The 26,135-nt window shown below is 40.5% G+C and overlaps 1 protein-coding gene and 1 non-coding gene across 5 annotated transcripts; one reads left to right on the forward strand and one right to left on the reverse strand.

The window, feature by feature from the left end:
* The first annotated feature begins 1,014 nt into the window (after window positions 1–1,014).
* On the forward strand, window positions 1,015–1,085 carry TRNAG-GCC (transfer RNA glycine (anticodon GCC)). Its single transcript has one exon. It is a non-coding gene; the product is annotated as a tRNA-Gly (tRNA).
* A 1,038-nt stretch (window positions 1,086–2,123) lies between these two features.
* Window positions 2,124–25,700, reverse strand: LOC127296696 (protein SHOOT GRAVITROPISM 6). Of its 4 annotated transcripts, none has more exons than XM_051326886.2 (51): window positions 25,525–25,700; window positions 25,349–25,439; window positions 25,206–25,260; window positions 24,946–25,077; window positions 24,052–24,123; window positions 23,237–23,327; window positions 23,062–23,157; window positions 22,854–22,932; window positions 22,698–22,761; window positions 21,052–21,155; window positions 20,861–20,966; window positions 20,380–20,469; window positions 19,930–20,007; window positions 19,741–19,808; window positions 19,572–19,671; window positions 19,283–19,435; window positions 19,108–19,197; window positions 18,909–18,974; window positions 18,653–18,751; window positions 18,498–18,572; window positions 17,777–17,836; window positions 17,290–17,379; window positions 16,959–17,080; window positions 16,627–16,756; window positions 16,474–16,553; window positions 15,921–16,056; window positions 15,355–15,436; window positions 11,562–11,707; window positions 11,287–11,367; window positions 11,079–11,179; window positions 10,531–10,766; window positions 10,334–10,443; window positions 9,908–10,033; window positions 9,755–9,826; window positions 9,540–9,673; window positions 8,925–8,997; window positions 8,697–8,828; window positions 7,705–7,877; window positions 7,469–7,591; window positions 7,318–7,378; window positions 7,149–7,244; window positions 5,650–5,750; window positions 4,965–5,070; window positions 4,569–4,682; window positions 4,400–4,474; window positions 3,728–3,826; window positions 3,459–3,530; window positions 3,306–3,391; window positions 3,129–3,222; window positions 2,830–2,937; window positions 2,124–2,734 (listed from the first exon to the last, which is right to left on the reverse strand). In XM_051326886.2, exons 1-51 carry the CDS (start codon window positions 25,565–25,567, stop codon window positions 2,492–2,494), a joined length of 5,214 nt encoding a protein of 1,737 aa, XP_051182846.1. In that variant the 5' UTR covers window positions 25,568–25,700; the 3' UTR covers window positions 2,124–2,491. The 4 variants fall into 4 exon arrangements, with proteins under 4 accessions (XP_051182846.1, XP_051182845.1, XP_051182847.1 ...); XM_051326885.2 differs by having other exon boundaries at window positions 9,755–9,829; XM_051326887.2 differs by lacking the exons at window positions 22,698–22,761; window positions 22,854–22,932; window positions 23,062–23,157; ... (4 more) ...; window positions 25,349–25,439; window positions 25,525–25,700 and adding an exon at window positions 21,256–22,374 and having other exon boundaries at window positions 9,755–9,829.
* Between the last annotated feature and the right edge of the window lie 435 nt (window positions 25,701–26,135).

Consider the following 26,135-nt stretch of genomic DNA (forward strand, 5'->3'; position numbering starts at 1 on the left):
ATGAGATAAGACACAAATGCATTACTCCCTCCTTCCCAAATTAGGATGCCTATAATTGTTAGTCAAAACCGAACTTTTAAAATTTGAGCAACTATGTACAAAAACATATCAACATCTAAAATTTTAAATGCACATAATATGAAAATATATTTCATGATGGTTCTAAAAATATTAATTTTGGATTATAAATGTTGAATTTTTTTTCTATATAGTTGGTCAAATTTTAAGAAGTTTGACTTTATCTAAATATTATAAGCATCCTATATTGGGATAGAGAGAGTAGTTGGTAGGGCTGTCCTTGAAAAAGGTATGCATGAGTGGGTTAAAATGCATAGACCTATTAAGAATTTAAGATAGCTTATCTTGGATCCCTTCACAATTACCTCACGTTCTGGGTGTCAACATTTGTAAAGTTTGACCAAAAATAGCAAAAAAATATTAAAATTCATAATAAGGAATGCATATATTTTCAAATTATATGCATTCTTATTATGAATTTTGATATTCTTTCCTAGATATTTGGTCAAATTTTGTAAAGTTTCACTTCGAATACACAAAGAATGCGAGGTAATTGTGAATAGAGAGAGTATACAAACGGATCTCTTAAAAAGACCATATAGTCAAATATAGTTTTTTCAAACAAGGCAAAAGCTTGCATATCCATTAATTAAGAAAAAAGGTGCCCAGTTAATTAACGGAAAACCGATACAACTCGGACTAAACCTAGACAACAACCGGCACACAAGGGCCCAACACATATAGTCAGATTTCACTAATTTAACATCATAAATTTTAGTGTCGAAAACAGGCACAGCCATGCATAGTAACATGTCTGTCCATGGCTAACATATAGCTATTTATCTAATCCATAGGCTTTTGCTTCGACGAATGGTCCGTAAATACCCGTTGCGTTTCATCTCCATTGATTGTGAATACAAACCTGTAATGTGTCAACTGAAAAGTACGACCCTGACGATAGGTAATATAATATCTAGTTACTCGTAATTTCAACAAGCACCAGTGGTCTAGTGGTAGAATAGTACCCTGCCACGGTACAGACCCGGGTTCGATTCCCGGCTGGTGCATTTTTTAAAATCTGTGTTCAATTGAGTCTTCAACATAATAAGCTACTGTACAAGGGAATCTCTTTCCACATACTAAACACCATCGATCAGAATGCCAACTGAAGATATCATCAGCACAAAAAGCACCATATTATGTTTCATGGAAGGACTAAGGAGCAATACAGACAAACAATGCTTGTAAAAAACATAACATAAATTTTGTAGGGCTAACCTAGAGCAGCATAACTAATTGTTTTCGCAAGTCCCTCGGAGCTCATTGACCATTGGAGAAATGAGTTTTTCCTCAACAAGAAATCCTTGTAAGTCCAAAGTCTCCAACATGGGCCACCATATCAGCATCTAAGAGCACATTACTCAGTGTTAAACATAACAATGTACAACAGGTGCTGGACCATGATAATGAAGATAGTCTAGCGCACAAGCCACGTCAAGTAGTATGGTCACTCACACAGATTCAGTTGCTTGTGTCCTGTTTGGCCATCTGTGTCTGGATGCAGCCACCCATCAGGGTACCATCAGACATGAACTCATACACAATTGTTTTGAGATCACCCCATCTGTTATAAATGCTTGAGGAGATCATAACTATCTTGACAAGATTCCTATGCCGCATATTTCTTAGTTGCTTCATGTTCAGCAGTGAAGCTCCTGAGTGTCTTGGGAGTTTGAAGTTTGAGTACCTTCACAGCATAGGTTTCTTCATGTTCAGCAGTGAAGCTCCTGAGTGTCTTGGGAGTTTGAAGTTTGAGTACCTTCACAGCATAGGTTTCCTCATGCACGTTTTTGGCCATCTAACTCTCCTTTGTACACAACCCCAAATGCTACAGAACCCAATAAGTTGCCTGCTGAAAAACATCTGCTGCTTTTACCAGTTGCGAATAAGATTGAGGCTCTATAGTTCTAACTGGTGAACCCTCGTTGAATCCATGCACGCCATACGCTGCCCAAGCCGAAGAAGTTCACCTCGTTCCAGCTATCCCTCAATGCTGAATCCTCCTGACCCTCTTTTTAGGGTCCAAATCCTCAGGACTTGTTAAGTACACAAGTTACAAATCATTTGACCATTTCCCGAATCTTGTGTTGTCTCTCAGGAAGCTCCTTCATTGTTGTTGATGTGAGCACTTTCCCAATGCCCTATTTAATAAGCTGAAACCAGCTAAATATGGCATCACCAAAGGCACATCATGGTATTGCATGGTTACAGAACACAACAAATTCTACAAGTAATCAACGAACTGCAACAGTCTGCTGTACAGACGCATTAAAGACCTATGGACATGGCTACATAATTACATCTCTATGCTCATGAAGGCAGCACAAAATGTACAGGCAGGCAGCGTTCACACATTAAACTATGTACATGTACAATAGATTTTACATCTAAGCAAGATCGGCTTCGATCGTTTCTATTGCTCTCCCTGCGGCACGCCATCTGGCTTCACTGTGTTCTCTTCTTGATGCTCGGACGATGTTTTAGCATGAGGATCTCCATGTTGAGAACTTTGTGAAGGATCAACTCGATCAAATTGTGAACTCGATGGCTTAAGCATGTTAGACCTCTTTATCAGGAGGCCCATTGCAGAAGATGCTGATGCCCGAACCACGGCCTCTGGTGATTGGCTCATTCTACCAACCAACATAGCGAACACCTTGACACAAAAGAGCGATAGGCTATTAGCGGCTCCCTATGATATGGTTGAAGCAAGTACAGTACCAAAACAGTGTAGGCAGTGAGTGTAGGCACCTGGGAGAAGTAAGGAGCAAGGAAGCGTTGATCATCTAAAAAGGATAGCATGCAACTAACCAAGCAAACTGCATTTGCTTGAATGACCGGCCAAGGGGCATCAAATGCCTAAATCAAGAAAAATGAAATTACTCACATTCTAGTTTGGTCATGCTGGTTGCATGGAAAGTGTGCATGGAAAGAAACAAAAGAAGATCTCAAAGCAGAATACACTTTGTGCCTTTGTTTGAACAGTAGAACTATCTCTCTTTTTTAATATATATACATGCAGCTCTCCTGAATACTAGAAAAAGGGGTACCTGGATAGCAGATTCTAGGTAGCTGTCAACTCTGGCAGGAGATAGTCGACAAAGTTGTCTTGTTAAGTCCCTAATGAAGTCTTCGTAATCAGATCTGAGCGCACATCACATTAAACATGTCATTTAAAATAAAATTAAAAAACAATAGAGAAATAGCTAGGAAGGTTCAACACAGACCGGCGATCAGAAGTGAAATATTGTTTATTGAGGAGCGAAGACAAACCCTCTACTTCCATGGAAGGCGCTAGGAGCTGGAAAGTGTTCTGTTTCCAAAAAATCACAAATATCAAGATATGCAATTTAAGGGAAAACAAAGCAAGGACTGCATACCCGGCAGGCAAGGCGAACACTTAGGTCCTTATCATGAAGATGGAGGATCAAACGTGGAAGGGTGGCATGAATCTGCAGAAGCCGGCAAAGAAATTGGTAGCTTGAGAAGCATAAGTAAAACAATCCTTATAATTACATTAACAATCCATAAAACTTCCTTAACACTTCCTGTGACCATTAACACAGCATCCTATAAGAAGGCTTACATGATAACAGCTCCCTGCTAATGGTATACTAGTAAAACAACCGGAGTAGAATCTGGGTGTTACCTGCTCAAGAAAAGCATGATGCTGTGAACCAACACCATAGGAACTTAGAGCACCATAAGCTGCAAATGCATTGGACCTCATTTTTGTATTCATGGAAATCTGTAGAAGAGAAGTTACAGAATAGGTCACAGCCCTAGGTTGTTTACAGTCATCATTATAAGTAAAGAACCGAACTATCAGAGTGAAAAGGGAGATGCATCTAATACAATCTCGTGAGATAACCCCAAAGCACCAAAAAGACAAAAGAGGATTCGCTCAGTGGCATGTAAATGCCAAGTTTCGAAGCAAAATAGTTATACTAGAATTACCAAAAACTAGTGCTAAGAAATAGCTGCAAAATATTATCTAAAAAATGTAATTTCCTTTGAAACAGGGTAAACCAACTACATCATTAAATTCAGGTATTGTTCAAGAAAGCACTTAAGCTGGTTGTGCCTCAGGGTGCAAGTGGGAATGGGCTGTCCATGGCGTCCCAAACCCGCAGTAAGTGTGACTAGCTATTTTGAGAAGACATTATACTTGTTCTAGATTCCATGTGCACAATAAATTCCACAAAATGTTTTTTGTCATCAATTGCACTTAACAGGTCCATACTAACCATCACAACAAAATACCCACATCATGCCAATAAAAATGGTAATGCATTAAGGTACGATTATTCTGAATGGTTACCTGGAGATTCCTTAGCCTTACTAAGAGACTTATTAAAATGGGCTCAACAGCATCTTGTTCTGACACATTAAGAACCTGAAACCAGTGCATGATGTTTCTATGTTCTATTAAATTGAACAAAAATGGAATTTAAGCCAATTTTTATCGTGTAATACATTAAGGAACTCACAGTCAACAAGCACTGGACAGCAGTTAGTTGAACAGATTCGTTGGAATCTTCAAGTAATGCTAATATTACTCCTAGGACTTGCTGGATATACTTAAGCATGTGGCTCTCAGGTATCTGAAAGAGGTGACCAGAAACATTAAGCATAAGATTTAGAATGCTACAAAATGCCACAGAAGCCATCAACTAAATCATGATTTACTCAGCAGAAGGTATTATGTAGGAATTATAAGATTCAGAAAACAAAGGAAAGGCGAGATCACTTCAGACATCAAATAAAGAGAAACACATACACCCCCTTCCTGTCAACCTTTGTACGCAAACAATATCACACAACCTATGTTACTCAAGTGCCAAACATGCATATCCTTAAAAAGTTGCTCTGTTTAGATTGATGACCTGTACAAGTCCTCGCAAGCAGAGACTCCTGACAGTTGGTGAGTCATCGGTAACATGTTGACACAATTCCTCGACTATTTGTTCAAGCAATGCAGGTTCCTTTTCACTTCAGACAAAAGCAGCTGTATTAGGTAATTGGCAAGTTTTACTGTGTAAGGCATACAAGTGAAATAGATCAGTGTGATTTGCGTCCATAAACCACAGAAAAAATCATGGACATATTTGCTAACAATACTACAATAAATTTGCAACATACATAATGCATGAAACTAAGTATTGTTTTAATATACTTTTTAGTGACAGGGCATGATTTTTCTTGAGAAAATATACGGACCATGTCAGATGTCACATTGTAAAAATGTATGCATAGTCAAGTCTTTTCCTGTTTTCAAGGGAACACCAGACTAACCAGTTAGTGCTTTCTCAAGCTTTTGCAATTTGAGCTTCTTGAGCTACTTATGTTTATATTGTTTCAAAACAGATCAATATACCAGTTGGTACCTGCCTTAGCAATGAGGACCATTGAGTGGTAACCGCAGGTAACCAGTCAGAAACTAATCACATAGGAGATTGAGCTCTGTTTCAGTCTAAGCATCCAGAAACTAATCATTTTGATTCTTCCTTCGTTTTCTGGAGGTACAGTGAACATTTCCAGACTTGTATTTTGAAGAATGGCATTAAATACCTGTGACGAATAAACTCCGATAGTGCAGCTGCAGCAGCCTCCCTTTCAGCCCTCTGATTTCTGTTGAGAGATTTGCTTAAGATAGCGCAGGTTGGCAGAACCTGTGGTAATATTAACCAGTTATTTTGGTACAGTGATTTCACCACACAAAATAATAATATATGCATCGAACCTATTGAACAGTGATTGTCAAACATGTTTTTTGATTGAATACGTAAAAACAGTTGTAATTATGACAATGAGCACCTGCAGTTTTGAATGAAAGCTTATAAGAGTTTCAGAAGAGCTGAGACAAGCAAATTTCGCATTCAAAGAGTATAATCTTTATTTTAGCTCTAGCATATCATCCCTATTATCATGAAATAGTTCCTAACAGCTTAGGCTCTAGAAGACTGCAATTTAATGTTGAATCTGAAAATTTTATGTGCTTTTATACATCGCGTAAAAGTATTACAACTTAGTGGGACTCATTGGCTGACCATATATCAGATAGGCTACATGGCGAAACCAAAACATTAAGTAAGGTGTAAAGAGAACTGTGAACATATCTTGTTTTCTTGTGAAATTGGTTCAGAGTAGTGAAGATTAATCAATTAAACCTTCATGGGCAACTTCCATAGTTCCATAGACTGCAAATAAAATAAACATGGTGGCTATTCCTAAATGTTTTTTTGCAAGGGATTACATACTTCCTAGAGTTTCTGGCAGCTATGGCTTCAAAGGACGTTGGTGATAACATTCAAACGCATAAAAAGATGGAAAAGGATGTATTTTATTTATAGTTTGAAAGTGAAGGTTCAGGATGTAAATGGACACGGACGTCCGTGAATTCCGTGTGTCCGGGCCGTGTAAATTGGCTAAACGACGTCCTGGACGGGCCGCCTAAACTAAACGGACTCACGGACAGTGCCTGTTTAGTCCACCACTTCCGTCTATCGTGCTTAGAAAAAACAGATCGGCAAGTCGAAGAAAGAACTTAGGAAGGGCAAGCCGTGATTCCACTCGCCATCGCTGAGCCTGGGCGGACGCCCCACTCATCGTGACCAGCACCTTCCCCTCTACACCTGCACCAGTCTGGGGCCTGGCTCCCTTGCCGTCGCCGTTTGCGGAGCAAGATGGATGTAACTGTGGAGAAGGGCAAAATCCTGTGGGAGACGGAGAAAGTATGGGCGTAGGGGCGGAGGATGAACAGAATCTGGCGGAGGATGAACAGAATCCGGCGGAGGTGGGGAAGAATCTAGCAGAGAAGGAAGAGGAAAGAGTTCTTGCTCTGTCCGTGTTGTCCGACGGACTCCGCGGAAAGTTAAAAACGATTATACGGACTCCGCGGAAACGGAAAAATAGCTACGCGGCTTCATCGGTAAACGTGGCAGATGGCACGGAAGTGTCCATCTGCATCCTGAGTGAGGGTTCAGCTCCTGTCAGCAGATGTTCTTTTCACCAAAAGGTCACTAATCTATTAACTCAGAAAGACTCACATAAAACACTCTAGAAGTTACCTCTTTGGGCCTCTTTACTGAGGAACTGCATGCAACCTCTTGAACAAGATCAATCATTTTCTCCTTCTCAGTTTGTTCGCCATCACGAGCTAATATCTATGAAATGACAAGAATTTTACAGTCAATAATTGTTGCAGAGTTGACAGGCAAGAGCCATTAAGCAAATCACCTTTCCCATCTCGACATCGCCAACACAATCACAGAATGACCGGAATGCAATTAACAATGATCTGCAGAACATGAGGTCACAAACTTCCATACATCATTTCTCATTAGCCTTCATACATCAAATAAAGATTCAAGAAAGCTACAGATCTCACCGTAGAAGCTCATTTCGGCCTAATTCAGCAAGACTATGAAGACCTCCCAGCTTCAGTATAAGCGCAGAAAGAACAGAAGGGTAACTTTGCTCAACTGCTTGTTTCCCAATCTTCCCACCACCTCTGTGAAGTTTAAACATTTTAACTTTCAAGTACATGAAATGAGCAGATGAAAGGTGTCCCATTGTCCACCATTAGTCAACATCAGCAGTTAGTTATCAGATGGAGATACATACCTCAGGAATGCATTGAGAGCAAACATAGTTGCTTGTAGAATAGAGTCATCGGCTGATGATTCTGAGTTATTTTCTCCTTTTTCTGAATCATTTGTTGCAACGGGTTCTTTGTGAAGTATAAATAAAATGTACTCCAAAAAACGAGTAGCTAACACCTTATGCTGGGAAAAGGCCTAAAACCAGGGAAAATATGAAGCACATAATTAGAAGTATATCTGTAGAATTCACCTATCCAATCACTGCTTAATTATGGTTGCTATTTTAACCTGGAATTATCATCCAAGCAAACTATTACTGTCAGGGTCTACACTAAGTTTCGGTTCAAAAGTCCAAGTAAATTACCATTGTGAATTAATTATGCACGGCATTGCTGTATGTCAAGGTGAATGTAAGGAATGTGAACATAATCTAAATCAGTATCATCATAAACCTTGTTATCTGAGATCAGGTGCACCTAAACTAGTACCACAAGAAGTATTCTTTACAAAGGGGAAATGCAGAAGGAACCTGACACTTACAGAATTACAAACTTTTCAACTAAACAAACAATAGAAAATTAGGCTCTCACTATATGTCTAGAGTTTTGGGATAATATTTTATGGGTTTTTTCTTTCCTACCACATATTTGAAATATCTCAAATCAGGAAGGATAGAGCATGCATTTCTTAGAAGAAATTAAGTGCAAAGAATACCTATCGATTTCGTAGGAACTTAACAATCTGAATGAAGATTTTTAAAATCTACTATGCCTTGAGAGTCCTAATTAGAACAGTCTATAAATATATGAATGTCAGAAGTCATTTACGAATAGGAATATACATTTTAAATAAGGGAGGTTCTGGTCTGTCATTGAATGCACACTCCATTTGTACAAAGTACCACATACATGTGCCTTTTAATATACTGTATAACTTAATGCAATGAAGATACAAGTCGTAAATGCATATGAAAACTTGCATAATAAGATGCCCAGGCTCGGCACAAATACTTACATAAAAAACATCTTGTATAGCCCAACCGCCACGAATTCTTGATATGTCCTTTGTACAAATATCTCGCCCAGCCACAAATAGAACCTCATCAAAAACCACAATGTGGTTGGTATTTTCTGCTAAGCATGATATCTATCTTAAAGTCAAAGGTAAAAACTGATTGTGGGAATAATACTTGACAAGAATATTGGTACTGAAAACTATAGACAAAAGGCTGATAATGGATACTGCATTGAGAACTTCTTGGCGTGAGTGCTTGTCGGTAAGAGTAATAGCTGACGAGAGCAGAGATTGTATTGTCCTGTAGCATCACAAATGAGATCTTAGCAATATTTGAATCAGAAAATAAACTAAAAAGGTAATACACTGTGTTTCTTTTTGAGAAAATCAGGTGAGTAACACTTTACACTCTGAAAGATGTATAATTAACAAAATTATTTCCTAACAGATGGTCATTGCTGGATGACAGTGGCTGTTGTCTCGGGAATGACACTATGCTATGTCACCTTTTCGAACTAACCAAAATCTCCTTATGTGATGTCCTTTTTAATTGTCTTTTTTCAAATATGGTGCTTACTGAGGCATCTCCAAAGATTTGTTGCCCGCAGCCCTACTCAGGCCAACATCACGCATCACGTCCTGAAGTAACCATACAGTTTGCACCCTCTATGTCCTCAACTGAGATGGAGGATATTTTGGTTCTGCTGTGATTGTTATTTTCCAAGGATACATGTATTTTGTAGTGTCATCTAGAAGAGAACGTATATATCTCAATGTTTTCCTAATGAAGTGCAACATTTTAGGATTCTTTCTGAGCTAATTGCCACAGTTCCATAAACTAACCTCAATACATCAGCTTCACGTAGATCCTTGCCTCTTCTGATAATAAATACTATAATAGCTTGAATGGAACCATCTGCTGATTGCTTTACTTTATCACATGTCGCTAATGTGCAAGAGTGTAGCAAGACAACCAACTGTAAAAGTACAGCAAAAATATGTCAATAACTATGATGGCATTCTCCAATTGCAGTTAGATTTCAGCTAATATTATTTACCTCTTCCCTAGATAGTAGAATACACACGGAGGAGACAACCCTATGAAATACTTCGATCTGGTCAACAGATGCCTTCTGAGACAATAGAAAGAAGGTTAACATTTGCTCACAGAAGAGGACTTAATGGAGAGTAAAGTAACACAGGACACCCACCCTTCTGATAACAGAGACTATGTCCTCTAGGGAGGACAAAGCCCCGTATGAAGATTCTAGATCTATGTCATTAGCAGCCTTCTGCTTTGGAAGTGACAGAGATATATTGAAGAAAAGTGCAATGATCTGATACAGGAAAAACAGATGATGAAGGTAAATTTATGAGCTCAATTTCAAAACATAAAGAAATAAGTTAACAGCTATGCTATATGCTGTAGGTCCTTGTGTTATCTTCTGCGAAACATGGCTATTTTCAGCATAACTATATAACATATGTTATGCTGAACAATAAAAATTGTTAGGAAACTACTCTCTTAATCTCTGTGTGTGCCACACTGAAACCAGAATGCCCAGAAAAAGGCACGTCACACGAACAAAAAGTTATGGTAGGTCAAGGAACACAAATAGGCTACTTTCTGCACGAACCTGAATCGCAACTTTTCTAACTTCATCATCTGTATCAGCGCAACGAGGTAGATATGCCATTACCCTCTCTCCCAAGCTTAATGAATCTCTGTTCGGCAACACGAATGCAGCTGGTACAAAATAGAAAAGCATTCTTGACCTACTGGGTTCATAAATCATACAATTGCAGTAACAATATAAGAAAATATTCGACATACATGGCAAACTTGACAAGCTCCTAGACCCTCCCTGATCAATTTGCTTTAGGGTCAAAGTTGGATAGGAGCCCAACGCACCAAATCCACCAGAACAAAGATTGCGGAACTTTATTAACACCTCATGCACAGCAATACATCCCCTTCTCCTCTGGTGTTCTGCAGATGATGAAACATATGGATCGAGTTGTCTAAGAATATGCAACAGCTGCTCTGCTCTGCTTCGGCCATCTTCACCACTGACAAAGAAAATGGCCATAACACAATAAAACAAAAGTGTACATCAAGCAAGTGGCATAAGGGAAAGAACAGAAGATAAGATGCAAGTGGGTCAACATTAGGTACCCTCTACCCTCTTTACTTCAAAAAAAATTAACTAACTTTTACAATGACATCATCATCTTGAAAAAGTTAGTTGTTTTTTTGAACTAAAGAGGGTAAAGGGTACCCTAATGGTGACCCCACTTGCATCACCATCAGAAGAAAGCATAGCAGGCAAGCTTATCCAAAAATAAAATTCAGATATTTAAAAAGTGAGTTTAAAGCATTACCTAGTTAGCAGAATGGCACCTAACAGAATAATGAGGTTTGTTATCAGACTCTCCACAATGTTTGAGGGCTCAGTTGGCAAAGCAAAAAAACCTAAGGTTGCCTGAAAATGGAACCTAGAGAACTCAAAACAATAGTATTATACAACTAATAGAAACTAAAATTGAAAATTATTGCCATGATTCAGTGACGTTGGCCACTGCAACAGACCTTCATGACACGGTTTCTTGTTTCCAAAGGTAACCTTGGCTCTATTGACACCAGAGTAGTACAAGCACTTAAAGCAACACTCTGCATATGTAAGAAGAATTTACAGGAATAAATCCATCGAACTCAAGCGCTAAGTGTATACATCACAGTGAATAGAACTTCGGTCTAATGGAAGTTGGATATAAAGCTTGTGTAAGATAAATAAAATTCAGCTGGAATGAAGAATTTAATCTACCAATGGTGACAAAAATAAGGGTTAAAACTTGAGTTTGTACTTGTGTTTGCAAAAGCTCAATGCTGAAATCGACAAGGTCATCACTTTGATCCCTTCCCATTAGAGTTAGCACATACTCAAGCAACTGATCTCTCCGTTTCAGTGGGAACGAAATTCCCATTTCAGCGGCGCTAATAACAGCCCGGCCTACACATTTATAGTAATCATATAAGATAGTAGATCCCCAAAAAGTGTATCATGTAAGCTGAAACTCAGAAACTTAACTGCTGGCTTAAATACATAGAACTATTAATCATGTTGTATGCATTCATAATATCTAGGTGCAACTAAGCAAAATATCAATGCCACACTTTGAACCATTAAGAAATTAATCATGAGAAACTGCGAAAATAAGATGGACAACATCTAGGAGACATAAGGGACGTATGCATCGGTAACTGACTAACTGTGAATAGCATCCTCATGTGTCTAGGGTACCACCTCCACAGCGCCTACTAGGTCACATGGTACATACATCACCCAGCAGTTCACATGATTGCAAACTCCTTGTTTTCAGATTACAACTGAAGTTGTTAAAATCTATAAGTTGTAGCATTAGTGACTTGTATAACGTATTTATTCAAATACTCCCTCCATCCCATTATGTCAGGCGCCTAAGCTCTTCTATTTTTTCCCAAAATGTAAGGCGTGTAAGCTATTTTGTGTAGTTTCTTCCGATTATGCCCTTGCGTACATGCATGAAAAACCTAGTAAACTCTGTTTGGTGCATTAACCTGCGATTAGTTTCCTACAGAAAGGAACGCGACCTACCAAACCTAGTAAGCTCAGCATGGCTCATCGCATTTCCATGGCGAGGGAAGAAGCTGTTGGACTGGCTCGTGTCCCTGACTCGCAGAGGTATGTCGCCAGCTTCGACGACAGCGACAACTTAAGCGAGTTTCGTGCCGGTGTTGTTCTCTCGCCAAAGCGAAGGTCGTTCTATCCGCAGGGTCGGAGCCTGCGCTAATTTTCGTGTGAAAAACCTTACACAGTTACATGTCTTACATAATGGGATGGAGGGAGTATTTCTTTACATAGTACATGCATATCTGTTGGGCTTTGGTTAATGGAATAGACTAGGATTCCATTCACAGCGTGGTACCATGGCCACTAGATTTAGGATTTCTATCCTCTGGCTCCCACCCAAAACCCAACAGGCTAGAGCTGCTGCTGCCTAATAAACTGCCAAACTGCATTCGCATAAGAAAAATGCCTGCCATGCATGAAGGCCATAGTGTGCACCCCTATAATCAACGATTAGTGTACACTGGTGAGTCAAATCAGCACATATTACAAGTTAGTGCACCCTGATTGAGTTTGCTCTAGCTCTGCCCCTAAATGTATATATTTGTAACTTAAGTGTTCAAAGCTAAACATATAGTATAAATATTGAAATTGTACATCCATGCCTCCATGGTGCAAATGTGCCAAGCCCAAAATGTCAAGCTAACGAGAGAACGATAAGAGTACAACCTAAGTTTTGTGGCGAAACCAACTTAAAGGAATTAGTGTACCGAAAGCCATTTACAAAAGGAAACAGCTATACTGCCAATACTTTCTTTTTTCGAGAAAATGCAAAAATACTGCCAATACTTTTTCGCAAAAACGCAAAAGCCTTGCGTTTCGATGTATTGATAGAAAAGGAAGTTGTATTTACAAGTCCAAAGAAGGACCAACACCGCGCCATACAAGTCGACCAAAAAGACCTAATCTAGGGGAGAAGCTGGCAAAGATCCCGAGCCCCCGCGTCCGCCCATTGTCGCGCCTCGGTCCTGATGTCATCGAATAAGGAAGCCACGGAAGGACGCACATTGTCAAAGACTGCATCGTTTCTATGCTTCCATATCCACCATGCGGTGAGCATGATCAGTGACGAGGTGCCCTTGTGCAACTGGTGAGGGGTGGTCCGCACCGTCAGCGACCACCACTCCTCGAAGTCACCCTCAACCGTGGGTGGCCCGGAGGTAGACCTAATCCACGACAGAACCCCGTACCAGATGGTCCTAGAAAAGGAACAGCCGGTGAGAATGTGCGCCATAGTCTCCTCGGACTGGTCGCACAGCGGGCATCTCGCCGCGTGTGGTAGGCCACGTCTCTCAAGCTGCTCGCTCGTCCAACACCTGTCAAGGAAGGCCAGCCATATGAAGAACTTCACTTTAGGCGGCGCCCAGGACCTCCAGTTCAGCCTCCACGAACCTGATTAAACCGCCCCCTGAAAGAGGGTGTTGTAACAGGAACTGGAAGAGTACTTGTGCGTCCATCGTCCAACACCAAACCAACCTGTCCGGCTCCGTCGAGAGATGCGCGCCCCTGAGCCTGCTCCACAACTGGACATACTGCCAGAGGGGGCCAGAGCGCTAGGCACACCAGCAATGTCTGAGATCCAGTTGCGCTCCGCTAGCGGTACGTTTTTTCCGGCAGCGCTTAGGGATCAACGCATAGACCTCTGGCGCTATCTCTCTAATGGACCTTCCATCCACCCATTTGTCCTCCCAGAATAGGGCGGTCGCCATCGCCTAACACCATGAAGGTGGAGGCCGTGAAGACATCCATCTCTACCTTGGAGAACTGCATATCGAGCCCGCGCCAAGGTCGCAGCGGGTCCGTACGCATCCTCCACAACCAGCGCACCCTGAGGCTGATTGCAGTGCGGGTAAGGTCCAGGATCCCTAAGCCCCCGTACCACAGCAGGCGGCACACCCTAGACTAGTTGACGTGGCAATGGCGCCCTACCGGCCCACAAGAAGCCCTGAAGGATCTTGTTGACCTGCTTAAGTGCCTTCTTGTTAAAGCTAAGCACAATGAGCTGGTGCAGCGGTATGCCGCGAGCACCGAGCGGACAAGCGCCAAGCGCCCCGCCCTGGGCATCAACGATGCTTTCCAGGTGGGCAGCTTGTCAGCTAACCTATCTACCACAGGCTGGAACGCCTCACCCAACAGCCGTCTGATCAATAGCGGGATGCCAAGGTACTTCACGGGGAAGGGTGCCAACTGGCACTTCATGGCTGCCGCCGCACCGTTGGCCTCCTCCTCCGAGCAAGCGATCGGCGAGACCAATCACTTGGCGAAGTTGGTGTGTAACCCCGACGCCTGCCTGAATAGCTCAAGGATGCTGCGAATAGCGCGCAATTCCGTCTCGTCCGGATGGCAGAAGATGACTACATCGTCCACGTAAAGCGAGACTGATGTCGCCAGCTCTCTCCGCGCCAAGCGCCCGAGGATACCCAACTCGATGGCCTTAGCCAGCACCCTGTTAAGAGTATTCATCAGCAACACGAACAACGATGGCGACAAGGGGTCACCCTGTCTCAAGCCCCCCCTAGTACTCGCAGTGGACAGTAGGATGGCAACCAGCTCGCAGAACCTTGGCCCGAACCCCATCAAAATACTGCCAACAGTTTCTGTCTGGGCAAGGTCTTAAGCTCATTCTGACGCCATTATTTGCAACAATATTGTGCCATAGTTTTAAGTGCAAGATTTAAGTTAAATCTGGCCTTTACACGGATTGTGCTAGCTCAATGAGATCCCGGCTGATTTCACCAAGGTCAGTTGGTAATTAATATTTTTCAGAATCCGTGAGAGGGCAGCAAGCACAAGTTTTCCTAACTAAAATAGATATGAACTAGAAACTTGATATTTATATATACACACACATAATCTGAATGTAAAACACAAAATCAGTGTTTGTGAGTTGTGACTAACAAGTCAATTGCTGTATGGCTGTAAGAAAATAGCAAAAAAGGCTAGCTCTAAAAACAAGAAAAGGCATGCAACCTTCACATTAAGAAAATTACCTAGAAGGTCGATTGCAGTAATGACAGCTTGCTTTGCAGTAGGATGTTGAACATAGAGGAATCTTCCAAGCATATTGGTACCCTGAGAACAAAGTAAATAGAAATGTTAAGCTTCATGCACTAGCCAACGCAACCAAAAGTCCGAACTGATGGAAAGGGCTAGGCAATCTACTTATGCACTTCAACAAGAATGAAGCTAGAAACCAAAACAACAAACATCTTCAGACTGAGAAATCAACATAATATCTAATGTGATCTGATTAAAGTGTCATCAAACATAATGCAGTACAAGAATTGTCGGGAAGTGGATCTGGTGCACCGATGTTCACACGCACCGGGCAATTCACAAACATGGTACAAGGACATGTCAGAGTAAGTGTGGATGTAAGAACTTGCACAAATTTATGATCATATGTGCACTCTCCAAAAAATAGAAAAAAAGGTACATTTATATGACCCAAAGGTGAGTACACCAAAATGCATGTTGCATGTATTATCATTTATCATAGTGGTCACCCCCATGAAGCAGAAATAAAAACAATCATGTTCATAAATTGGATACATACCACAAGCGCATTTATTCTGGCTTCAATGACTGTCGATGGAGCATATCTTGCAGCATAGCCATACATCAAAGCCAGAGCTGCATATGTATCATCAACATCCTCCACTTTTTCTCTGAATGAGAAAAATGAGAGCAACCTGCAGAACTCAATGTCATATATTTATTGATATAATGAATCAGCTACATATATTGCCTGGAACATGAACTAAGAAACAAAAACAATGATGCCATTAAATTTACTTTACATTCAAATCTCGATTTCTCTTTCGTCAAATAAATTATGGGGCCAAGTAGGACAACGAGGAAATGGAAGAAAACCATTGTTTAACAAACGAAATGAAGTGCCTATTACAAATATTGGCAGAATTATTGGTGGCTAATTTAGAAGCGAAAACATAGCATTTGCTTTGGGCACAAAATTGATCATATAGATGTATATGTGAACTAAGGCAGTATCTACTTCCAACTTAGCTTATGAGCTGCTACATCAACATTATTCATAGAGACATTATCAATATAAATAGATTCTCCTACCAAAAATTTCATATAAATACCTCTGGAGAGCACTTTGCCCTGCATTTTCTAATATGTTTTTCAGCTTCTCCAAAACTGTGTCCAAATGAGAAGCTGCAACCTGTAAGTGTAACTTCAGTAGAAAATATCCCAAAAAAATCAAATAAAAAGACGCCATATTAATTCCAACTTACCAAACCGATGCCTTGGGCAAGTCCAAGGCGATTAACAGGAATAGACATACTTGAATGTCTACACATCCAATCAATTTTTTCACGGACATAAATCCTGTCATCAACCTTCTGAAGAAGCATCCCTAAACATCTGCAGATAAAACATTTAAAAAAATCAATTCCAGCAAATTGATTGGAAGGGCATGTCGACAATATATTTTATGCACACGAGCCAAAAACATAACGTTCATCTTAATGAGAACGTACCAACTAAAAGAATTAGTTACCACATTCCGAGCTATACCAAGAATTACCAGATAAAAGGAAGGCATAGCGGAGTAACATAAACTTACCTGTGCAGCAAAGCTGAATGTCCATCAGATGTAGCATAAAGATCATATTGTCTAGCAAATGCATCGCCCAGAGATATGACCCACACATTATCATTCACAACATCCAAGGATTCAGCGAAAAACTGGAAGATATAGCAAGATTACTTTTGAGAGAAGCAAGCAGAATTTGAAGCATCGCAAAAAAGGTCTAAAAGGTACAAAGAAGCAATCCTTCTTTAACCAACATCTGTTTTAATTCAACTAGGTAGAAAAAATTTGCCCACACCAACCATCATTTCAGTTGCTTTCTGACATGATTATAATCTTCAAACAGCAAGAATAACATACTTACATTGAGTATCATGTCATCCCATATTTCCTGGTATGTGCTATCTTGCTTAAGATCTTCAGGGTCACTTATGTAAGCTTTCATCTTAGGGACCTAATACTTGCCAAAATATGCATTTTGTAAGCCACTTCAACATGACAAGCAGAAATTTCACTAGCAAACCTCTCGATGTTAAGTGAATCGTCACAAAAGTTACATGGTTCAGTGCATTGTACAAAGAAACCACGCACAGGACAAGCATCACACTGATCTAGGAAACAGTCAGGATGGACAGTGGCACATTTTCTAAATGGGGATTAACATAAAAATTAAGAACAGCTCTGAGGCATTAATAATGCAGAAAGATGAGCAGAAAATATATAACTTACTCCTAGTCCTACATAATTAATTCTTCATTTAGAACAAAAAATACAAAGCTGGTTTACTAACAAAAAACTGGAATGGGAATGCAATTTTCAACCACTAATAACACTAGATGAAGGGGCTGTACCTCATCTTCCCAAAATAAAGAAAGGTTCCTCGGGAAAAGTGAACCTAAGTAGCACAGCACCTACAGAAACCAAAGGTAATGAGGACAATGGCGACTTCAAATAAACAATCTTTGACGTTTTTCTAAAATTCAAACATCAAACAATGATCGAAAGAGACCCCAAAGAGTTTAGTTCTTAACCAGTGACAGCTTCAATAGCACGATATGAGAATAAACAAAGCTATAATCAGTTATTGCAATGGTACAGTACTTCACTTGTAATGAAAACAAGGTAATCAGTCACTGCAACAGTACAGTACTTCAGTTGTAATGAAAATAAGGTATCCAATGCTGCGGAACAAATCTAGATACAAAAAGAAAGCAAACAGTATCAGACAGCCTAAATAGTATCAGGCAGCCTATTGGCATGGGATGATGAAAGATATCCCAGTTGACAACAAAGAGAACTAGTATGATATAACCTTTTAAAAAATATTAAGCAATTCAATGCCTAATATTCCATGTATAATTAATCCATTACAACATAAAGTTTATGATAATTCACCATCAAAAGATAGAAGAATCTCAATGTGACACATGATCTCTAAGATGAAAAGTATTCACGTTTCTGGGATAGCTAGACCAAACAAGGGATAAATAGATGAGCATAAAGTCAGATCAGATAACCAAAAAAAGACTAGCTCAAAACAAGCAGTGAAAATTTAATTAGTTAAAGACAAACCGTCAGGATCTGAGTAGCGAGTTGCCCCCTAGCAAGTGGATTATGCAGAAGCACCAGCAAACGAGCAAACAGATCCTGCATAATCGATATAGCTATGAGAAATAAGTACCTACGGATAAGAAATTAAATGACATCTGATATCAAGCAAAAACTACCTCGGGACTTGGCATTTCATTTGAGGCATTAAATTCAGTATATAGTGGGTTTGTCTGCGACAATTTATGCCTACACAATTCAGTTATGCATTTGCAGACCTGCAATATCCCCATCGTAATCAGTAAGTAATATACTAATATCATAAACCTGATTAAAAGTGATAATTCAATTTAAAAACATACTACAAATATAACCAACTAGGTCCATTGCTTTGACGAATATCAATGGTGTAGAGAATAACTTAAGAGCGCTCACCGTAGCTACTGCACCTGTATACTTCTTTGGGATTATCAGCTGCAAGAGAAATGGCCATAGAACAAGCTGGAAATAATAAAATGTAAAATGCATTACTCACAAAACGGAAAAAATATTTGTTATTCTAGTTACATAAGCTAAAGCTAATTAGATGGACACAAAGTAAAGATTAAAGAACAACATCAGGTTTCTACTTTACCTCCATTTCAGGAATGGTAATTGCTAGTAAAAGTAGACCCTTTTCACATACAGCTCTTAGATCAGATAGACCAGCAAGACTCATTTTCATCTGATACATGAAATTATAAGATAAATCATCCTGAAGTAGTTGGCATCCTGTTAGTAAACTGTGCATAATCTAGGATTAGTTAAACCTCAAATCTTTTGTCCTTGAAGTACTCATTTTTCAGAGTGTTGAGATCATTTAGATCATCGTCAGTTATAGCACTATGCTGCACCAAAAACTCAACCGCAAGCTCAGCAGGATGCCCACTCAAGTAGCAATGTGAAGCCATAACAACAATCAGCTGTACATGATTGAACTAGTATTATTATCTGTACAGGCAAAAAAAATGTTTAATGCATGTATGATGCATTAAACAAAATAAACTGCTATATGTATTAAATATTGACATAACTAAGACTAAAGTTAATATGGAATACCTCAGCTAGTGCCATCCGAATACCCAAGCTCTGCTCCTCTAAAAGTGATTTGACTATTTCAACCAATAATGTTTGCTTAGTATGCCATGATTCCAATAACCTGTATGGATAGGTTATAGAACTTGTTGCAAATAGTTCTCAAGCAAACAGAGAGGGGGGGGGAGGGGACCTAGGCAGTAGATGTTTTATTGTTCCAAGTGCCCCAACAATGGATGCTTCATCTTTTGACCTGCATTTCTACAAGGCAAAGGAAGACAACAGAAATGGTCTATATAAGCTACCTATGTGAACTCTTTCAGAATGAATTTTGAGTTATTGGGCTGTGTAGGAAGTAGAAATGGGTCAACTCCATACTTACACTTAGCAGGAACAAGCACAAATCCTCAGGATATGCCAATCCAATTACCAAGAAACAATGCTGGAGTTCATTGTATGTCTACAAGCATGTAAACATTAGCACATGTGCGGTAAATATTTTTATGCATTCATCCAGTATAGAGCAACAGAAATCAAAAAACAACTTTGCTTCAGAGGTAATAAACAGCACAGGGATCTTCCAGAAATTTTTTTTTTTTTAATGTTAGTGGTCTATCCAAAACTATAAGCTTAAGAAACGGCAACTTTTCTTAGGTTCTTTACTTGAGTGAAAAAAACTCGACTGCATGAGCGGCTTGGTCATTACTTCTATTTGCCAAGTCGCACTGTGGCAGCATGGATTTGGAATGATCCCCTAGGGGGTGCAGAATTAACAGATATCTCGATGCAACCAAAGTGATCGTAAAGGAAAAGATTTTAAGATAAGATGCACCTTCAATCCCTTTGAAACATACAAGCGTTCATCTTTGCTGTTGTTGAAAGATGCTAAAGGAAGAAGAGTAATTAAGACAACATTTAGCTCCTGCAACACAATAAATAACAGACTGCGAGTTATCATGCTTTGGCATCACATATATGTAAGATGTCAGAAAAACAACAATGTGTCCTGTCTACCACATCTATTGTCTCAACTCATATATGCATAGGAGTACATGATGCGTGTGTTTTTATGTATATATAATGCCGATTCATATCAAATAATGTCCTAAAAGAAGTTGACAACTTATGTGCCAGATATTTCCTCATGGAACATGGTTTATACAGAAAAAAATGACACGCTGAAGTGTCGGATAAAATTTGCACGATTGTTATCAACTAATCATAATTCTGAATTCTAATAAGAAACATACAGCATATGCATATCTATGTATTTTGAGTAAAAATATAATGCTTTAAGAATAATCTTAAGTTACCTCAAACTCAAGTAAAGGAGGGCCACTTTCTGACAGTAATGACACATTGAGAAGGTTATGAAGACTGTGAGCTGCGGTAAAAGCAACTTCTTGGTCTTTCTTACATCTACATGGGCAAAAGTTCAAAGTAAATAAATATCTGAGAGAATTCTGCGACTTCTTCACTAAATATATGAGAAAAAAAACCATACAGGTCCAACATTGCTGGTATAATCCTTGGCAGAGCTGATTTCAACTGTGACCTAGTGACCAGGCCAACCATTTCTCCCAAAGCTTCCACAGAAGACAACCGGACCTGATAGAAATGTTTGACAACACGTGGACAGTTCTTGAATTAAATTGATCAGGAAATGTTGTTTATTCTTTTTTTGTGCGGGTAAAAGAAGATATATTACCCATCGGGGCTTACAAGAAGGTCTAAGTCAAGAGCCCGATGAACACATTCAGGTCCTGCACCTAGCCAAACCATAGTTCTAGAATGTGCTCTTGCCAAATTAGCAAGGCAGTGATTAACCCTATTTTGCGTCCGATCTACTTTTACAAAGGAAATAACTCTAGTACCCTGCATTAGAAACTTGATTTCAGAGATAATCTGCGTTAAGTAAGAGCGATCTTGGCCTTTCTCCAGCACTGCCGTCACTAAACCTGCACAATCAGACTCCATGATGATCTGCTTATCGGATAATTGTAGGGCCAGCTTCAACCCTTCTTCACACGCCCTCGCTTCAGCCTCAAGGGGATCCAAGCAGTTAACAAGCTGACAGCATGCCGAAAAAACGATTCCACCATTTTCATTGCGGAGAATCATGCAAGCTCCCGCTGAGCCGTTCTCCATCTTAACTGAGCCATCAAAGTTCAGTTTAACCCAGCCTGGAGAGGGCCTTTTCCATCGACTTTAGCAGGGTTTTTTCAATCTTACAGTATGAGAAGCAGATGGGTCCACCACCACGGCCGACTTCCCTTTGATGATATCATCAGTCGATATCTTTTTAACATCATGGAACAACTTCACATAAGCAGTAAGGAAGCGTTTTGATCCTTCGATCGTGGGGAGGGGTTTAGAATGAGTCACTTCATTACGAGCATACCAGGCTCGCCAGGTCACAAGTATAAAAGATTCATTTGTGTTTGCAGGGGCATTCACTAGAACAGTAAGGAAATGTTGTTTATTCATATAAAAGCTACATATACTTCATTGCTACAACAGCAGTGTCTGTAAGCCACTAAGATCCCGGCTTACCATAGCAAAATTGCAATATTCTAGAGAGAAAGAGAGACAGATAGGAAAAGGTCAATTGTGCAAGGGACTCCAAAGATTGATCATAGGAATTTGGTGTCGGTGCCCTTATCTGGTAAGAACTCTCACATGAAATAGGAGACAATTAACTCACAACGCCAACCATCTGATTGATACAGAATGCATAGCAACCATCTGGTCTGCACCTATGGGCACAATTTGTTGACTGTCTTCCTTGCAGGCGACGAATGATAATCTCTCCGCAAGGAAAGTTCTCACTTGATGCATTAGCAGGTGTTACCAAACAGTCACTGTATGATTTGGCATGCTATTCTGTCCGACCGTTTAATCTGAGTGCATTGTGGTGCTAATTAGAACATACCGTTAATAACCCAATAGCCTTTATGATGGTGGATCAGAACTTATTGAGCCATTACAAAATATTATTATGTACCAGTTTTATTGGCAGGTAGACTTTCTGAAAACTGTAACAAAGTCATTTCTGTAGGTCTAGTTTTTCTACTGAACACGCTCTTATCAGGTTGACACACTATACTATTGAAAGGGGTGTAAATAGCAACAAACAACAAACATGTGTACCTTTAGATCACGGGAGCCTGTCCATACTTTTAGAAGTAATTCAAATACTGAATTCATGAAGGACCTGACGATGGAATATTGCACAGATGACAAACCAGGTTCCATTACCTCAACTAAAATAGATAGAAAATGATCTTTCTCAAATTGAGAACTTACATAACATCGTCGTCAAAAGGAAGCCCTGACGAGGCATCTCCTATATACAACCATGCAGCCTGACACCAGCACTTAAATGCTGCGAGCAGAAGGAAAACATGGTATCAATAAATACAGCCAGGATGTGTACCCTTTTAAATTTCCAGAAATATATGAGTAAAAAACATAACATAGGCTGATGATTGGAAGATATTGCAAAAGGAAATACCATTTGCAAACACAGGTCGTTGGCCATCTCGTACACTTCCTAGGATAGGTAAAACGCGCAGAAGTACATCCTTTAATCGTGGAGTGAACTGCAAGGCTTCAAATAAACAATAACAAGTTGCAAATTCAGTGGTCCAACAATTAAGGTGGAAATTAAACTAAAAAATGTGTTTAACCTTCAGCGGATGCGAAATCTGCAAGTATCTGTAACATGGCTGGCAAAGCAGAAGTTGGTCCAGAGAAGTAAAGAAATATCTCCCCCATCATCTACAAACAAGTTAGGTCAACACTTATGAGAATACATATCATTATGGCACTATAAAGAGCAATGGCAGACTGACACAAAACAAACAGTCCGCCCTGAAAGTACAAGTTCTCCTTAGGTGGTCATTTAAGACAGAAGTGGGCTGTCCTTAGCAATATAGACTTTGGAAGAGTAAAAGACTTCTGACATATGAATTTACCAAAGCTAATGTTAACCAGAGCATTAATAGAACACCATTCCTGAATTAACATGAAAATTAGCTACAAGAATATCTTCGGAAATTATAGATTAGTGAAGAGTTACTAAATACAGAAGTTCAGTAATGAAACTCGTAAAATACTTGAGCGTACACCCGAAATGATTGGTACTAGAATGCGAACTCTGCAACCAAAATTATGTCATGCTTGCAATTACAGAATCCCTTCCATGCGTTATCCGAGAGAACTGAATTTCTTACTTAGGGGAAATTACCTCAGTAGCAACCAAAGAGAATGGAGTGTAATCATAAAAAAGAAAATGCAAGAGATGGCGCTGTGAAAGTGTTGCATCATGATTCATGACACTGCCACTTATGAGTTTTGGCCCTTTTAGCTAGGCAGTGACCATTACCCCATTTTTTCATACCTGATAAGTTCTACCTTATCGAAGCAGCCTTACTCATAGCATTCAACATATATAACAATTCTATTCACGAACAAGGGTATAACGGTTGTGCAATAGGTATACCAAATCTGGGTCATGTGACCCAATGGCAACAAGAAGAGTAGCTGCGGCTCTTTGCCAATCAACATTGAAGTCCTGTTCATCAAATAACAACACCTCAGATCAACCAAGCGGACAAACATAGGCAGACAAAAACAGGAAAAGAAGGAAAAAAATAAAAGCTGTAAAGAGAAACATGATGCATTCTTATTGTCGCAGCGAACTAGAATAGCCCATATGATAAATGGATAGCATTGTTCATGCTCAAATCCATGGCAAAAAAAAAAGAGCAAACTTGTTAAACAGGCCATGATCTTGGCTGCAGAAAATCAAGGACATCTCTCCAAATAAAATGCCTGGAGTTGAGGTGTTTGGTAGATGCCACAAAGTCAAGAGTTTAGAAATCTAGCTACACCCATTACATCAATCTGAAATTAAGAAGTAATAGATGGGATAGAAGATCGTTACATCCACAATACATATAGAGTGATTAGTGAAGCACTGAGTACAGAAACTTTAGTAATATATATAAATTAAACTCCAAACTATTCAGACTGTAGCAAAGGTTGAAGCCTATAGCATCTCATTGAACAGTAATACACAGATCTCCCCCCATCTTCTTCAGAGGCAGGGGAAACATTTTGACTTCAGTATGATTCGGAAAAATGCGCAATCACCAAATTGTTCTATAGCATATTACTCTAGCAGGGTTCAGTTTATCAACTGATTTTGATCTAGCGTAACTACCAGTCAACCGTAGCGGGGAATAGTAAATCATATGCCTACTGTGGCAAACTTCCCCACATCACTATGTATGCTAACAATCTCGACAGTGGTGCCAGAAACGAATGTGTCGCTCCATTTCGAGCTCACAGCCTCGTATTGTGCCAAAAACGGAAGTTGGACAGAATCTCATACCTTTGAGCTGACAATCTCGGCGGTGGCGATCTTAGCGATTTTACGGAGGAACTCGCGTTCAGCGTCCACGCGGTCGAGCGCCCTCACGGCAGAAGCCATGACGAGGAAGACCCCGGCCATGTTGGCGAACCGCTGCAGTACACAGAAACCAGAACTAGTTCATGGCCAGCCCAGAGTTCAGACAAACCGAGACAACACGAACCCGAGACGATGGAATGTTTGGCCCCGGATGGATGGATGCGCGGGGGGAGAGGGCTTACCCGGTGGCCGCCGCGGGAGATGGTGGCGCAGCAGTCGAGGACGAGCAGCGGATTCCTGCACCCGCCCCGGAAGCAAGCAACGAATTATTCACCGAAACGCGCGCGGGAGAGGGTAACGGCTGGGAGGAGGGAGCGGTCCTTACAGCGGGGCGATGTCGCGCAGCGCGGCGAGGGCGGAGTCGCGGGCGCGGGGGGAGTCGTCGGCGAGGGAGGCGACGAGGACCTGCACGGCCTCTGCAAAAAAACGAGGAGACGGGAAGCGGGTGAGAGAGGCGGTGCGGAAGTGGGGATCGAGGGGAGGAGGCGGCGATGAGGTCACCGAGCGCGGCGGCGGACGCCGCGGCGGAGGACGGCGAGGCCATGGCGGAGGAGGAGGAGATCCGCGGCGAGAATGGAGGCGACACCGCGCGCGGCAGACAGCTCAGAGAGGTTCGAGTCCGAGAGGTTGTGACACGGTGGGAGGTGAGGTCATTTGGGTCGCGCCGAGGCCGAGGAAGCTGACAAGGAGAAGGAAACGCATTGAACAACAGTTGGCTAACTGATGGATGGGGATTTGACGGCCCATCGGAACGTGCCCTCTTCGTCGTATACGGGCGGCGTCTTCTCTGCCCCCTCTAGACTCATCTTCTGATCTCCAACAGCTTGGTATGGAGTTTTATTTTTATTTTTGAGGGAAGTTTTGTATGGCAGCTGCTAGTGCTGGTGTCAACAAGATGACAATGGGTAGGATATGAGAGAGTAACACCATACCATATCATACATGTATAACTAGTGGGTACACGATATAAAACTTCGCCCACACACCGGAAGGGTACCCGTATACAAGTTATTCATAATATATATTGATAGCACATTTGACAAGACAAAAAAAATATTTCAACTCAATAGTAGGTAGTTTAGTATATGAAAATCGTGAAAAGTTAAAAATCA

Source organism: Lolium perenne, chromosome 4 (genome assembly GCF_019359855.2).
Source record: "Lolium perenne isolate Kyuss_39 chromosome 4, Kyuss_2.0, whole genome shotgun sequence".
Classification (NCBI taxonomy): domain Eukaryota; kingdom Viridiplantae; phylum Streptophyta; class Magnoliopsida; order Poales; family Poaceae; genus Lolium; species Lolium perenne.

Excerpts from the sequence above, each read along its gene's own strand:
- LOC127296696 (XM_051326885.2), bottom strand. The coding sequence starts at position 25,567 with ATGGCCTCGCCGTCCTCCGCCGCGGCGTCCGCCGCCGCGCTCG. Across the intron at positions 18,752-18,908 it reads ATACAGGTGCAGTAGCTACG|GTCTGCAAATGCATAACTGA; the intron begins GTGAGCGCTCTT and ends GGGATATTGCAG. Across the intron at positions 7,592-7,704 it reads GCTCTCAATGCATTCCTGAG|AGGTGGTGGGAAGATTGGGA; the intron begins GTATGTATCTCC and ends TAAACTTCACAG.